General features: G+C 51.9%; 4 protein-coding genes across 4 annotated transcripts; all 4 read right to left on the bottom strand.

The window, feature by feature from the left end:
• Positions 1-261: 261 nt before the first annotated feature.
• On the bottom strand, positions 262-1,335 carry GCG54_00007268 (uncharacterized protein; the record flags this gene model as incomplete). The annotated part of the gene is made up of 1 exon (XM_045407252.1): positions 262-1,335. One exon carries the CDS (start codon positions 1,333-1,335, stop codon positions 262-264), a length of 1,074 nt encoding a protein of 357 aa, XP_045266173.1.
• Positions 1,336-4,315: 2,980 nt separating this feature from the next.
• GCG54_00007267 (uncharacterized protein) lies at positions 4,316-4,875 on the bottom strand (the record flags this gene model as incomplete). The annotated part of the gene is made up of 2 exons (XM_045407251.1): positions 4,316-4,654; positions 4,747-4,875. 2 exons carry the CDS (start codon positions 4,873-4,875, stop codon positions 4,316-4,318), a joined length of 468 nt encoding a protein of 155 aa, XP_045266172.1.
• A 2,332-nt stretch (positions 4,876-7,207) lies between these two features.
• On the bottom strand, positions 7,208-9,076 carry GCG54_00007266 (uncharacterized protein; the record flags this gene model as incomplete). The annotated part of the gene is made up of 3 exons (XM_045407250.1): positions 7,208-7,944; positions 8,001-8,669; positions 8,722-9,076. The coding sequence occupies 3 exons, from the start codon at positions 9,074-9,076 to the stop codon at positions 7,208-7,210; spliced, it is 1,761 nt and encodes a 586-aa protein (XP_045266171.1).
• An 859-nt stretch (positions 9,077-9,935) lies between these two features.
• On the bottom strand, positions 9,936-14,695 carry GCG54_00007265 (ZEB2-regulated ABC transporter 1; the record flags this gene model as incomplete). The annotated part of the gene is made up of 3 exons (XM_045407249.1): positions 9,936-12,743; positions 12,793-13,832; positions 13,966-14,695. The coding sequence occupies 3 exons, from the start codon at positions 14,693-14,695 to the stop codon at positions 9,936-9,938; spliced, it is 4,578 nt and encodes a 1,525-aa protein (XP_045266170.1).
• Positions 14,696-16,372: the final 1,677 nt, after the last annotated feature.

Genomic DNA, 16,372 nt, shown 5'->3' with positions numbered 1-16,372 from the left:
CTGGATGATTTGGGCATGGCAAAGGCTTCATCCACGCAATTGCCCATGTTACTCTAGTTCTTCAGTGTAATATGCAAGAGGCCTGTACTGAAGAAACCTTCGAACGCCACGGAGCTGAATGACTATTGAAGTTGGCTTGACGTCTCGTCTACATCTATACAGTAGCAGTGTGAAAATGGAATCTGAACAACGTAGAGCACTGGCGCAACCGACTTCCACACATAAAAGCAAGCCTCGATATGGGCTTGCGGAGAATGGAGTCTACTTGTTGCCATGTAGAGGAAATTGCACATAATCAGAAAGCTCAGTGACGGCGATGTCGAAGCCGAATCGCCTTTCAAGGTCGAGCTTTAATAGCCTCGGAATTTCCGCCTTTTCGATCTCATTTTCGATGAGCCCATGGCGGATCATGAAGTCGATCATAACTAGCGCGGAACTCGGTTTCCATCGCCCATGCAGCAAGCTTTCTCTGATTTCGTCGATACTCATCAATTTGATAGTTTGGCCTTCCTTCCCGTTAATTTCCTCGTCGTTAACCCTTAGATCGTATGCTTTTCTGATGCCAGGCTGAGGCAGGCCAGCGTAGCCTTTTTCCCATCTCTCATCGCGCACGTCGAAGAATTGAATGGTGGGTATGTCTGGGCTCTGGCGCATTAACTCACGCCAGTTACGTGGATATCCCTTTGATTCTTGTTTCTTCTCCCTCTCGATGCACTCAAGGATCGTTTTGTGGCTCGGTGTAAAACCACCGGCTGCAGCTTGATCGAGTAGTCCGGGGAAGTTTGGTTGCGTGTCAGGGCGCTGAGACACCCACACCTGAAAGCCCTTTTCTTTGGTGATCTTGTAGACGTTGAGATGTGCGCCGGTCGTAAGGATGCCGAATATCGGGACAAGGTCGCACCAAATCCCTTCACTGAAAAGCTTTCTGAAATTTTCATGTTCCTCGATCAGAGGCCATGATTCCTGATCGTTATACAGCCATTTTGTGTCCTTCTTCACCCACTGAGGTAAGTTGTCGCCTGGAATCTCGTCAAGCTTGTCTACTATTTCCTTCCAGGCATAATTAAGCTGAATTATTCCCGTTTTTGGGTCGATGGGTGGGTTGATCAACCGGATCTGTTTTGACAACCAGTCGAAGTCGAGCCATTTACTGTTTGCCTTTTTCAGCCACTTGACATTCTCTTCAAGAACAATTCCGAATGCCTTCCAAGGAGAGGTCGGGTTCGTGGGATCTTTGAGACAAAACTTCCATTCTGTGCCTTTAATCTGGAACCTGTTGACATCCTTGACAAGCTCGACAAGATTCTCATAACGGTAGCTTTTTGTATTCGGCATTGGATCCGTTTCAAATGTTCAAGCGTTTTGTAACAGGCTGTCGAGTGAGATTTGCGCTTTGATGAAAGGCAGAGTTGAAATGGTAATTTTGGTACGCTGCTGTCTCGTCTTGGGCGGTATACAATCACGTTGCCGAATATTTAAGGCAATTTTAGACTGGTAGATCCGAAGGAGATGAAAACATGGATGAATGGCGTAGCGTTCGAGAACACATTCTTTGACTCGACACAAGCTCTCTTGAAAGTAGATTCGAGGTCTTACCCTTTTTGACTCTCGGGTCAACGGACCCTCCGGTCGTGCTGCAACAAAGAAAACGTTCTGCTGCCAGCCAAACTTACCCAAAAGGCTGTTCGTGGGTAGCTCCATACCAAGGGGATAGCTTTTAAAACGTCCACAAGTGAACGTCACTGATCAGCCCTGATAATGGGCTGACAGTGAGCGAAAAGTCCGGCGGACTCAATAGCTCAAGGTCTGGGCTGTGATTTGGAGGGACGCGAATCCCGCTGTTCAACAAATCTTGAACTTCCATCAGCACAGCTTCCTAGGTTCCTCACTCTGCTCAGGTGAATATGCTCGACTTAGGGAGCCTCCGGCATTTTTCAGCCCCCCCTTACCAGTCAGCTCCAACCCGCAGCAGGCATGACGTTCACACGAAGTAGGCATGGCTTTGCAGCTCTGTAGTGATGACCGGTCAAAGATGAACTTGTTCGCGGATCTTGATGCTTTTTTCAGAATGTCGACTAACTGTACCATCAACCTAGTTTGAGAACTCATCTGAATCCATCGTTGCTAAGATATCGTAGTGAGACCACCGGTCCCAAGGGGATTTGGAGATCTGATCTTTCAGAATATCGACGTTTTCGTCCACCGATTCAATTGCCGCCTCCCACATTCTTTCCCGAACTTGGACCCTGACTGCTTGGTATGTTTGAACAGCCTTCCATTCTTTCCATTCCTCATTCTCCTTTATTATTTGTGCTATCGCCGAAGAGGCGCCTCGCGGGTCTTCTTCTACAAAATATTGTCGTGCCCACTCTAGTCTGGCGACGTCATGTTGTAAGTTGCGATTTCTGATCTGTGTGTACAAACACACGAAAGCTTCCTTCTCTTCTGAGGTTGGTCTGCGCGCAGACCCAAGTTTCCATTCTGGTTGATGCAAAGTGCCAATGAACAGATCCCAGGGAGTATCGCCGTCAGAATCTTTCATGTCTGCTCTGACTTGAGGTAAATACATTTTACCCAGGCTGCGAAGGACTTCAATTTCCCCATATGCAGCAGCGACGTGAAGGACATTTCCCTCTAGTCCCTGTGGAGAATCAGTTTCGGCGCCTGCCTTCAAGAGATATTTCGCAACCTCTGGCTGATTAGTGCGAATAGCCCGAAATAATGGTGTGTCGCCATCACCGCTACGCTCGTTGATTCCAGCACCTGCTTTCACAAGCAACTGAATCTTTTCCTTTGTGGCTTGTCTACTGACGTTGGAATCCTCTAGGCAGTGCAATGCCGTATTGCCAGATGCATCTTTAAGTGCTGGTGAGGTGCCTGCATCGAGCAGAACCCTGATTATGCCAGCAGGATCTTTCTCAGGCTCTTTTTCTGGACATGCGGCACAGTGTAAGGCTGTTGATCCATCTGATGCTGTAGCGTTTACCGAACAACCAGCCCCAAGCAGACACCTAGCGACATATATATGCCCCATATTAATAGCTTCCATAAGAGGGGTTCTCCCAAAGAAGTTCAATTGGTCCACGTTAGAGCCGAGACGAATAAGCTCTCGTACGGCTACAATATTGCCATGACTCGCCCCAACATGTAGTGGCGTCTGGCCTTCGTAGTTCCACTCACTCATTGCCCATGAGTATTGTTTAAAGGCCTTTTGGATTGATTCCCGGATTGTCTCTTCGTTGCTGATCAAGGTTGCCGCTTGGTGTAGCGGTGTCTGAACTGCCTGGACAGTGTCTCGGCCAAGCTGTACTAGCTTGTGTTGTGCTTGAGATTCTTGAGACGTCATGTGTGGCCTGCCTGTGAGTTGACTTTGCGCGTTGAAAGCACACTTCCTGCTTGTTGATAAGTTGATGGATTTTGACCAGGAAAATGATACATTTCGTAGTTAATACTTACCTATTGATATGTGACTTTGCAATCTCTCCGTCCCAAAACTTCACCAGAAATTCTAGCACGTCTGGTGTTCCAGCAGTGATAGCCCACTTTGCGAGTGTCAGCCACTGGATGCCATCAGTGCTTTGATATTCCGTGAAACGCTTACCTCGAGGAGTGTCAATCCTTTAGAGTCACAATCATCGGGATATATGTTGCCTTTCCTTATGATCAACTGCTGCACTTCCGCTCTTGACTGGTCTTGAATGATGTGCCATATTGTTGCACCATCTGCCAGGATTCTCATTGGACGTAATGAAGCACTTAGTGCAGATAAACTGCCCATAGAGCTCTGAAGTGAGAAGCTTTGGGGCCAAAGCCAGGTCGGAAACTTGTAGTTGACCGTTATCGAGCCTTTCTGATTCTTCCTACAACTTGATTCGGTGCATTTGGTTGCATTCCGAAAGAAGACGCTGCTGTCCGATGTCACAGAGAAAGAGCCCAGTATGTTGCCTGCCCAGCCACCATAGCCAAAAGATGACTGCTTAGAGGCATGGCAACGACACAAGCAATTACGTGAGCACTTGTTTTCCATTGACAATTTGGCCTTGAAAACCATGCCGTCCTCAAGGGGCCGTGGTTGGACGTTGGAGGTCAACTCTCGCGTAACTGATGTAAGTTGACCTACCCTTTCTGGTAAAGCTTGATCGGAATCTGGAACTGGCTGTGGAAATTGGTATTCGGTAGTGTGAGGTGTGATCAGGGGGAGGTTTCCCACCGTTGGCGCCACACTCCTCGAGCATTCATGGGCACGAGGAATGTGGCCTGTTGACTGAATAGTGAGGCTCTCAACACGAAGTGCCATCCGGCTGGCCACCAGTTATCAGCACTTATGAACATCCTTTTGTGGATGACGCTCTACGCACGTAGTTTCTTCCAGGTTCATGTTCATCAGAACAAGATGCAGGGTATCTCTAGCATCACGTATCTTATCTCGACAGTCCGCAAGATCTTTTTGCAAGAATAAGCATCTTGTCTTCCTCGCTTTGACGTTACCATCTTCGTCGGTTCGCGTGACACGGCGATGCAAGTTCTGGAGGCCTTCGACAGTTTTCTCGAGCCGTTCTTTCGCTAGTTTGAGATCCAGAGATTCAGCCTGGCGTCCGCGGGAGATATATTGTTGCTTTTCAGCGGCCTTGACTGCAGATGCAAGACTTTGAATCTATGGAAGTGGAAAATCAGGACAAATGTTCTTTTCAAAATCTCCGTGGCACTTTTAGATAGCGACGTTGTCCAACGTGATTTGCAACTAACCTCGAAGTCTAGCGATTGTAGTTCGCTGCCTATTTTCGGGATGTCTCGGAGAACGTTGACGATGTGGCGGCCGGCCACTAATGCTTGGCTGATAGCGATAAAGCTCGATACGGCCCCAACTACCTCCATCGTGTTGGCCAGCCTCTGCGATCCGGAGTGCTATCTGTCAGACTGTGCGTGTAAGGGGATGTATATGGAAGAAAACTTCGATGACTTGACTGGTGGGAGACGTGGATCATAAATGCGCCGCCAACATGTGAGGATGTCGGCGCTTAGATGTGGACTGCTATTGTGCGGAGCCCAATCATAACAGCCCATGTGAGTGGCCAAATGCAAGGCCCGGTGGCTGTACGCGTTGGTGGTGTTGGTGCCTCTGAGACGCGCAAAGATCCACGCCGCATGGTAAGGGGCTCGCACCCGATCACTCAGCTTGCAAACCTCCAGGTATATTCATTTGGACTGGAGTATTACCCGAATTTTGACTAGATTTGTCAGCGTTGAGTCTCTCGCTCCCTGTGGTCTGTAAGCAAAGGAGCCTCGCTTCAAACCCCGTTTCTTTCGACGAATTACGCAGCCTAGCCGTCATGAAGGATCAAAGCACGCGATTTCGACCATAGTGGACTTAAAAGAACTGTATTTTTCCGATAGAAAAATACGAGGCAGAGTTCCTATTGAAACGAACTGATTGCGCGAGAGTCAAATAAAGAACGGGGCATAGTGTGACTGATCCTTTCTCGAAACCCACCAGAGCAAAATTCCAATTCCGAAGACGATATACCGTAGTGAGAAGAACGAAAACTCCAAGCTGCAAAAACGAGATCCCAAATTCAAATGCATAGGAAAAAAAGAAACGCGGTTTACAAACGACCCTTGACCCTCCAGTACGCCCCTCCGAGTAGTTACAAACCCAATTCCCTTTCCCGAAAGAACACACCAAATTGTCTCTCGTAACGAGCGACAGAAACCGTAGGCATTTCCATGGACCAATTAACTGAGAGGATGAAGATCGGAACTAGGCCAAAGAGGAGAGCCGCGATAATGTTCTGTGGAGCTTCTCTTGAGCGCTCTGTTGGCTCATTGTCTTCGGGCCAAATGGCTAAGAGGCTTTCAGATGAGTTAGACAGGTTTGCGATAACCGAGGTCGATAAAACTTACACAGTTCGAAAACCCCAGAGTAGGTGTTCTTCATTGCCATGTGAAAGCTGGCGGCGTCGCGGTTTGCCTCCCAGATATCCATGCATAGCTTGATGTATGTCAACTTTCCAAGGTCAATGATCTGGTCAATCTCCATCGTGGACCGGCCTGGGAGTGTGGCGGTGGTTCGCGAGCCAGGAAGACCGACAGCGTCAGGGTCTCCGCGGCCTCTCCAGTTGTTCTTGAGAGAGACCATGAGCTTATTTCTTGCCCAGTAAGCGACGAGTTCGTTGTTCGCCTTTCGTCCGCGATAGACCTCAATCGAGTCCCAGCGGCTACTGCATTCGCCCTTCAGTCGACCGAGACTGCTTCCAGGAAGCTTCCTATAGCTGATGTTGGAGGCGAATGCTATGCCTCGTGAGTCGCAGAGTGGGAAGCACAAATCTTGTCGTCGCCAGTGAGCTTTCGCCTTGATGAACACATCAGCGCCACGAGAACGCCAGGCAGGTACGGGAGCCATGGATCCATCAGCCTTTCGCTTTCGAGAACTCGGAGCATCTTCGTTGAGAACGCCAATCTTGACGATGCCATCCGTGGCTTTGCTCCCGCCGGGACTGGTGGGCTTGGGGATCGGGGAGTCGGTATCCCAGCCGTCGAAAACCAGGGTCCAGATCTTCTGCCGTGCAGCTTCCTTCTTCTCCGGCGAGTCGAGGGCGCCAATTCGGTTGCAGTGATTTAGGCGGGGGAGCCAATCGTCGGGTATGCTCTTCTCCTCTGGCGTGAGGTCGTCATATGTCTTGATCAGCCACCGAGGGCCAGCTTGTTGCGACTCCTCCTCGAGGGTATTCTGAAGTCGCTCAATCATCTCAGAAACGCGCGATAGGTTGAGAGGAGGCATTTTCGGGTTCTCTTGTGGCTTGGGTTGGGTATCTTCGTAAATTGCAAGTGAGAGGTAGATATCCGGGTGGAAATTGAGGAGTGTCGTCGCCAGCGTGTCTTGTAGCTGATATGAAGTTGAAGTGGGAGCCGTGTGCTTCCTCAGAGATGAATGGTGGCGGTGAAAGATATTTGCTGGCTGAGTTTTGAAAAATTGGGGGTTTTTATAGATGGGAGACTGTGGGTTTGCAGAGTTGGGCAGGCGGCGTAGACAAGGTGAGATTTTCAGAGTCCGCTGGGGAAAGAGGCACGGCGCAATATTTTCAGGGAAGGAGCTAAGGGGGAACGACCGGCAAGTACAAATTAGTCGGGTCATTCACATGGAAGTCATCTTAAGCTGGCTTCGAGGCCGGAGGGGTCGCGACTCGAATTCTAGCCTCCTTCCTCTCCCTCACTCGTCTGAATCATACTCATAGTTGTCATCGTCCATGTAAAGATCCTCACCCATGTCGGATATGTCTCCATCAACACTTTGATCGTCTTCGGCTTCATCGACCGGCGATTGTCTCGTTCCCTCACTGACATTGCCATGATCGTCGTCAATGTATTCGGTTGCGCCCAGGAGAGGCGCCATGACAGCGATTTTGTCACGGAGATCGAGCAAAACCGGATCGGAGCGCAGTCTTCGATCTTCAGCGTGCATTTTGAACGTAAATTCATCCTGAAAATAATACTGTGTAGCCGTGGGGATTACGTGCGCATCCGTGAAGTCAAGTACGTCCGCAGGCGTCACCGTGAAATCATTCTCCCATCTGTATCGTTCTTGGGCTCTCGATCTGATTCTCAGCTTCGAGTCCCTGAGATAATGGACTGCCAGGTTGACTCTATTCTCGTTGAATGATCTGACCCTCAGCGTGACCTTACCCTGGTCCCACATGGTCCGCAGACCTTCGTCGAGCGTGGTGAGATTCGCCAGGTTTTTCACGCAGTCTGAGCACAGAGCCGTCGTATACTCCTTGATCTTCTGTTCTCCAAACAGAAGATCAAGACACTGTATCTTCGCTACACACTCTGACGCGTGCTCGATCTTTTTCTGCGGGTAGATATGGGCCTCCTCGTTGTCGTCGGTGCCCATTTCTGTTGTTGCCATTGGTGTATTGGTCTCATATCCGTATTTGTTCTTCATTACTGCGACAGCGGGAATTGTTAGTCCTTTCTTCGAACATAGAACTCGTTCTGCTTACTGATAGCTATTGCGTCAGGTAGATCTCTTGCAGTCTCAGCAAGCGCGTTCTGGATCTCGCGTAGTTGGATTTGCTTGTTGCTAATCTTCAGGCTCAGCTGGCGTAGCTGGTCGATTGGAGCAACCCAGAACGCGGACCATGCCTCCTTGCTGAGCAAATCTCTGCCGATTCTTGCAAATATAGTATTATTCCCGATCGGCATGGTGACTGGATAATTGGCCTCCTGAATCTGCTTCAAAATGTCCTGTCTGGCCTGGATGTTGTCGAGATAGGAGATGCTGTTGTTCCTGGCCGCTCTTTTTTCGCGTTTCTTTTGTTGCCACTGAGACTCGTGAATGCGTCTGAGCTCCCGGAAATGCGTTTCTATCACATCAGGTTCTTGGGAAGACGTCACTGCCCTCACAGCTTCTTCTTCCAAGATATCGTCTGTCACATGGCCGGCTTGGGCGGCTTCAAGGAGGAAGATCATGGCAGTTGCCCTCCTTCTGAGATCGGTCAGGATAGGGTCAGGCGGTGGTCCCCGGAGACCGGCGGAAGCCGGAGCTTCCGAGTACTCCCACGCTTTCTTGCCCCCAAATAATAAATGGAGGCTGCTGATATACCCGAAGTGTTTATTCACGAGCTCAGTCCTCTCTTGTGCACAGCCACGATAGTATGCCTCGTTTTTCACTGCGGCCTTGTCAATCTTCTTGGCCATGATTGATAGTTTGTGTTTCCTTACCAAGATACATGACCATGGGCAGCATCTCTGTGGCGTTCTGAAGAAACGTATCCATGTTCCATGATTTAATTTCCCCCCGTCTGATTCTTTCACGGGCACGGATGACTTCGTCGTAAGGAGCGACCCAATACAAAGCCCAGACCTCTTTCGTAAAACTGTCCTTCGACATCTTTTCGTATCTGTCAGGGTTAGTACCCTTTAGGTAGTCTACTTCCTGTATGTCCTGGAAGAGTCTTCGTCTGTCTTCCATGTTGTTCTGGTAGGCAACGTGGTCGATCGTCTGTGTATCTTGTATCTGTGATTGCGCCTCGCCCGGAACACGAACTTCCTGGTGATGAAGACCTTGGTCCTCCATCGCTTCCGTCACCGAGAGACTCAAATACCATCGTGTTGTTGAGAATGTGAGGGCCGAGTTTACGAGGCTTCGCTGGGAATGGCAGATAGTGTGTAGTTTTCTCTTGACGCAAGGTCCTCAGGGCTGCTCCGCAAAAGCACGTGTTGCGGACCTTGCTGGCAGTCTACCCATCCAGGCTGCCCAGCCATCTGTAACGGTGATCTTTTCAGCACAAGTGCTACTTATAGTACTCAGGCAGGAGGGGATAATAAGGGCGACCAGTAGAATAGGAATGATGACATGATGAGAAGGACCAAGGACGACGACAAGGACGACGACAAGAACGACGACAAGGATAACGGAAAGAACAATGACGTACTCAACCTATAGCAAAGCTGACAGTCAAGGGATGTTAATGTCAAACCCCACAGACACATCAACTCTATTAATTCTCATTATGGTGCCAACCTATCTTAGAGCACAAGCCGGCTGAAATTAACGCACTTCCACGGAAGGTTTTATTACGGGAGACGTGGCATTGATCTCTAGGATATCTATTAAGAGTGAATAAGAAAGGGGAATGTATCATCTCTACTTGAGAGCCAGAGGACATTTAAATACACGAGAAGTGCTCATCATTATGCACCATGAGACACATGACTGCCGAGGCCCATGGCTTAGGGGCCGATCTAGGTGGCCCAGGCCTCCCTCCATCCAGGTTTGCACCCGAGCTCTCCTCTCTAAACAGCTCGCTCGTACACATACCCATACGTAATCCTCCACGTTAAGGTATCTCGACGTTTCTTTTTCATTTGCTTTTTTCGTTCGTTTCCTTCGTGCAAAGAACTTTTAGGTGAGAAAGATGACCACAATTGGCATCTTACTCGGTCTTCTTCTTGCCAAAGAGGCCGCCCTTCTTGGGCACTCTTGCCAGCCAGTACAGGCCGAGCGCGGCAAAGACGTTGAAGATGATGTAGACCCAGGCAATGCCAAAGTTCCTCCAGCGGTCGGCGTAATCGCTCTTGACGCCAGCAAGGAAGTAGTTGGTGTCCTTGATGGTGCAGAACTGGCAGTCGGTAGTGGCGTTGGGGTCCTTGAGATAACCACCCATCACTCCCATGTAGGCTTGCATGTACTGCTCACAAGTCTGTGCAGAAGGAGGGTTGAAGTGCAGGTACTCGTTAGCAGCGCAAACCACCTCGGTGTTGGCGACGGCCGTCGACAACATGCCTGACACGATATACGTGAAAGGCGATACACGATACATGAAGATCCAGAAGCGAGGGATGGAGTCGGGGTTGGCGAGGACACCGCAGAAGATCAGGCAAAGCATGAAGAGCAAGTTGGCGATGTTGCCTCCGGCTTCCGCAGTCTCAAAACCAGCGATGATGAAGTCGGTAAAGGTCGAGGTGAACAACAGGAAGACGAGCAGGTACAGGAACATCAGCGCACCACGCTCCGTAACCTGGTCGGCAGGAATAGCGTTGTTGTAGAGACCGACGGGGTAGTACCAGCAGAAGTACATGATCGCAGCCATCAAGGTGTTCCATGGTAGTTCGACAATGATCTGGCTGAGCATGAAGACCTTCCAGCCGTAGACCTTGGATGGACGCTCGCGCACCTCATACAAGGACCGTTGGATAACAAAGTGAGGCATGGTCTGCTGGACAAGTTGGCCGAAGACGGTAAGCAGGTTGAAAATGGCGAACATTTGGTTCTGAAGACCTTGCTGTGTGTTGGGCGCCTTGAAAAAGACGAAACCGATAAAAGCAGCAACCAAGGTGCAAAGAGCGGCCTTGGCATAGATGTAAGATGGGGTTCTCCAGTACTGCTGGAAGACACGGTGGGTAACCTCCTTGAGCTGGCCGAAGAAGGGAGCGGCAAACTCGCGATAGCTGGCCTTGTCCTGGGTAGCAGGGGTCTGGACACCGCGCTCATCCTTGAGGCGCTGCAATTCCTTCTTGACATCGCCGTATTCGGCGCTGTTGCGCCAAGCCTGGTGCCAGTCGACATCGGTGTGGGAGCCAGGGGCAGCACCGATAACCTCCAACATCCATTCGGCAGGGTTAGCGTCAGCAGGGCAGGGGAAACCGCCATTGCGCTCGAAGTACGAGGTCATGACCTTCGAGTTCTCGCCAATGTCGCCGAAGTAGACAGTCTTGCCGCCCTTGGCCAGGAACAGGAGACGATCGAAGCGCTGGAAGAGCATGGCAGAAGGCTGGTGAATGGTGCAAAGAATAGCCTGACCGCTCTTAGTCAGCTTCTCCAAAAGATCGAGAATGGCCCAGGAAGTCTGTGAGTCCAGACCAGAGGTAGGCTCATCGACAAAGAGTAGCAGAGGAGGCTTAGCGACAAGCTCGACACCAATGGTCAGACGCTTACGCTGTTCGACGTTAAGACCTTCACCAGGAACACCGACAACAGCATCGGCGTATTCATCCATATCCAACAGCTTAATAACCTCCTCAACGTAGTCAAGCTTCTCTTGTCTAGGTACGTGGGCGGGTTGGCGGAGGAGGGCGGAGAAGTTGAGGGCTTCGCGGACGGTAGTGGTTTGCAAGTGCAGATCCTGTTGCTGAACGTAGCCGGTCTTGCGCTGGAAGGATGTGTCACGGTGATAGCCGTCGACCAACATCTCACCAGTGATGACACCCATAGAGGTACGGTCGGCCAAACAATCCAGAAGCGTCGTCTTACCAGCACCAGACACACCCATTAGAGCAGTCAGAGTACCAGGTTTGACCCAACCGTCGACATGGTCCAAGATGCGTCTCGTCTCCTTCTTGATTTGAACCTCGTAGCAAACATCGTTCCAGTGGAACGTAGACTTTTGCTCCTCGATGAGACCATCGTTCTTCTCGGAGACGCGGGCGCGGTCGGCAGTGGTGACGGGACCAACGCGGATGTCTTCGGGGTCGTCCGAGTGCTTCTCCTTGAAGGTGGCGGGCTTGTGTCCACGACGGAAAACAAGAACCTCGCCCTTCGACTTCTTCTCAGAGACTAACTCTGCCGTAACCATGTAGGTCATCAGGAAGAACAGCATGAAGGCGATCAAAATGCCGAAGTTGCGCCAGCGGTGGCCATACTCGTACCGGAATCCGGAGCCGACGTAGTCGTCGCCGTTGACAACATCAAGTCCAGCGACCGAGCCGATGGCGCTGCAGACACGCTCAGTCGGCGAAAGGTTCGTGTAGCTGGAGCCGAGGACTTGAGGAATCGCTCGAGGGACAAAGCTAGACTCGGAGCAGGTGAAGTTGCGGCCATGGAACTCGTTCACAATGAGCGACTCGAAAGAGTAGGCGAGAGGGTCGAGGTAGTTGAGCCAGCGGCACCAATCCAGCATGTAGTCGATGGGGATGACGAAACCGGTGAAGATGACGAGGTCCAAGATGAGAATGGCGGCGGGAACCATAGCCTGCGAGAGCGTGCGGGACGAAGAAGCGATCGTACGGAAGATCATGGACATGGTCAAGACCGTGAAGAACGAGATCAGCAGGAAGAAAAAGAAGGCTCCGGGTTCGCGCCGCAAGTTCGTCATGAAGTAGAGAACCAGGTTGAAAACTAGCGTGTTCGAGATCTTGTAAGGCATGTCGCACAGCATGGATGCAACAGCCTCGGCCGAAGGGTGGTACAGAGCATAGCGGGAGTGCTTTTCGACGATGGGACGTTGGGCGTACAAGGTAAGAATCTGCGAATGTCAGAGTTGTACGTAAAATGAGGAACAGGGGGAAACCTACTTCGAGGGCACTGGAGAAGGCATTCATGAGCAGGGCGAAGAACAGGAGGGCACCACGTTGGAAGAAGCTGTTGGTATCGGGTTGCAGGTTGTAGAAAACACTTCCAATGATGAGACCCATGACGACGTTTCCGATAAGCGAGCCGACGGTGATACTGGGGTCACCGATCAGACGTCTCCATCCACGCCACAAGCAGAGCTGGATCTGCTGGATGTAGGAGAGGGTGAAGGGAGACTTGGCACGCTGACCCTTGGCTTGCTGGGCCTTCTTGGAGGCACGGAAAGCCTCAGCGTCGGGACCGTTGAGCGGGTGAGTCTGCTTGTACTCCTCAATCTCGGCCTGAAGGGCCTTGTAGTTGGCACTGTTCTTCCAGCAAGCGGCAAACTCATCAGGTGTGCGGGGGGCGCGGTCTTCCCAGCCCTTGCGAACGTGACGCTCCTGGGGAGAAGTCATGGACGTCAAGAAATCGGGAGTAGTGGCACGGGCAGGGCAGTCGTAGCCAAGGTCGATGAAATACTGCCTAGCCTCGTTGGCCTTGCCGTAGAAGATTTGGCGTCCCTCATACAACACGACGACCTTGTCGAACAAGTCATAGGCGCTCTGAGGAGCCTGGTAGATGGACACACAGGCAGTGCTGTCAAAGAGCTCGGTTTGCAGGCGAAGGGTCTTGCAGAATTCGATGGCGTTGGCGGAATCCAAACCACGGGTACTATTATCCCAGCATTGAAGGGGTGCACCGGAGAGCGCAGCCTCAGCAATGGTAACACGCTTGCGCTCACCACCGGACACACCACGAATGTACTCGTTACCGACGCGGGTGTTGACGGTGTGAGAAATGCCGAACATGGCCATAACGACATCCCTCAAGTGGTTGGCGAATGTGTTCTTGTCAATTCCCTCGGGGAGGTGACGGGGCTGACGAGCGCGGGCGGCGAAGGTCAGAGTATCACCAACAGACAGCTGGGGGAAGTGGACGTCGACCTCAGCCGTGTAGATGGCCTCACCACGGTGGTTCGTGTGCATCTCCTTGGCGGCCATTCCTGTAAGCTGTCAGCGCCATCCGGCTTATTTGATTGTTACACGAGGTGGCTTTCCGTGTCTTGCGGGTGAGATCTCACACCGCCAGCCACATCGAACCCCTGTTCCTCCCGTTTTGAGGATTCAGCCACTTACCCTGGTAGTTGAAGTAGGAGCTGTCGTCGGTGTAGAGTCCATTTGTTTCACCGGCAATCGTCTTCAAGAACGTCGAGCAACCAGAGCCGGGCGGGCCCAAAACAACCAACATCTCACCCTTGCGCACGAGACCGTCGAAGTTGCGCAAGATGTCGATTCTCGTCTTTCCACCACCGGTGAACTTGCGCACAAGGCCAGCGGCGCTCAGCCACACGTTGCCAACATCCTTCTGGTAATCCGTCGCCTGACCGTAACCGTAGACATTAAGGTTTTGGAAAGCAACACCGGACGTGCGGAAAGAAGCGCCGTGCGACTGGACGAGGTCGACCATGGCACGAGCCCAGGCGCGGCCATGGAAGTTTTCTGAGTTGGGGTTGAGAGGCGAGTTCTCGTCGGCGAAGAAGGGGTTTCCACCAACGGTGCCTGTTGCTGAGGCATGGGAGTAGCGCTTGGCAAGGGACTGGACCAGCGACTGGCGGCGTTCCATCTCGGAATCCTCATCGTCCTCGGCGGAGATCCTGTCGCTGTCGTTGGGGGTGGAGGGCTTCTTGACGTCGGAAGCAGAGACAGCAACCTCGGTGAGAGAGGTGGCGGCGGTGTCGACGGTGTTCTGGTTTGCACCAGCAAGGTCCTCCTCTTCGTGGTGGCCACTGCGCGAGCTGATGGGGACTCCAGCAGTCTGCGCCGTGCTGTCATAGTTTGGAATGGACGCCATCCCGGCGAAAGCCATGTTGGCTAGCTGTGATCAGGACGGCTTGCGCTTGTTGAAGGTGCCGGTTGAAAAGCGGGCGTACAAGAACCACCCGCTCGGCGCTGATATGGTGATATTCGTTGGGCGTTCCCTGTCGATGTCGCTCTCTGGCGGCGGGTATCTTGGTGATGCTGGGTGGGTGATTAGATACTAAACGAATCGTCTAGCTAAAGACGACACGGTAGGTTGTATTAAGGACCGTCGGTAGAAAGTATTAAACAAGACGGATGTCGAAGGACAGAGAGAAGAGAGGGAGGTCGTCGATAGTAGACGGAAAGGGAAGGGCAGGTAGAAGTAAGGTCGACGAACAAGGCGCAGGAGGGTTGCGAGAATAAAAAAGAAAGATCCCAGCAGCTCGGGGTGACCAGGATCCAGCAGCAACAGGCAATGGAAGGAGGTACCTCTTTCTCTGCACCTACGCAAAGGGGAAGGGGCACAAAAAGATGGGACGGGCCTGGAGCTGCTGCTGATGGTGCCCAGGTGCTGGAGGTGGTGTGTGGACAGGGCAGGCAAATGAGAAGCCGGCGGAAACAAAAGAATAACAAGAAAAAACAAATAAAATAAAATATTCCCGTTATTCTTTGGCAGCAGAAGCAGCCCAGATGTCAGAAAATCCACCTCGAAACGTCCCGAAATGGATGTCCGCCAGGTGCAGGGAGCACGATACTTGGGATACGTACCGGGTGCCCCACCTGCCCTCGATGGGAAAAAAAGATACGCAGCCCGCAGCACTAAGCGAGAAGGTACGTACCCCAGAAGTACGACCGCCGCAGTCAGCAGTGGACACAGGACACAGGGTCACAGTGGGAATGACGCGCTCAACGGGCCCCACAAAGTCTCCAGAACCCCTAGCTCGCCCCCCTCCAACAGCGCTGAGGGCACTGAAGCACCCACCGGGGAGAACCCACCACCCAGACCCCGACACAGGGCGGAAGGGTGTGAATCCCTTTTGGTACAGCTTGCAGACTTTTGGCTGGGGATCCCGATTATCGCAGCAGAGCTCCAGCCTCTACGGCGTACCTCGACGACTTCCATGCCACGCAGCTGCAACTTTGACCCTGGACGTACGAATACATACAAACTCCGCGACCTGGACGCGCTACTCCGGCGGATTCATCTTCTAAGCCACGTGGATTCGGTCGAAAAAGACGGCCCAAGACGCCAGGCTTGATCAGCACCCATCCAGCTGCGAAGTCTGTTATCATATCACTGAACACGCGACTCCGTCTTTACCTCGTCTGAGCCAGGGACTGGCCTGCGATCTCGAAGCCAGATACTGACGAACGATCGCACACGGTTCACCTGATGAGGGGCCACCTCTACAGTCTCCGAATAACCATATTCTCTACCTTCTAGGCCTTCTGGCCGTTTGAATAACTCTCTCGTCGCGGTAGGGCCGTCAGCACGTCGGCCGTAAGACAACATGTCCGTGGTGGTATTCCCGCTGCTACGCTCCCGTGTCCGCGGTCCAACAACAATTCCTCCCGGCCTAAGCCTGATGTAGCACCCAGATGCAGGCTGTACACTCCGTATTACGGATACCCAGCCGAAAATAAAGAAATGAGGGCCCAAGAGATCCAACAGTCGGCAGGGGCCCGGAACGAAGCCCTGCGCGGCTCAATCCTATCGGGATCTTGTCACTTCCCGAGCCCACGC

The sequence above is a fragment of the Colletotrichum gloeosporioides genome (assembly GCF_011800055.1).
Source record: "Colletotrichum gloeosporioides strain Lc1 chromosome Unknown consensus_32, whole genome shotgun sequence".
Taxonomy (NCBI): domain Eukaryota; kingdom Fungi; phylum Ascomycota; class Sordariomycetes; order Glomerellales; family Glomerellaceae; genus Colletotrichum; species Colletotrichum gloeosporioides.
This window is presented reverse-complemented; position numbering and strand designations above follow the sequence as displayed.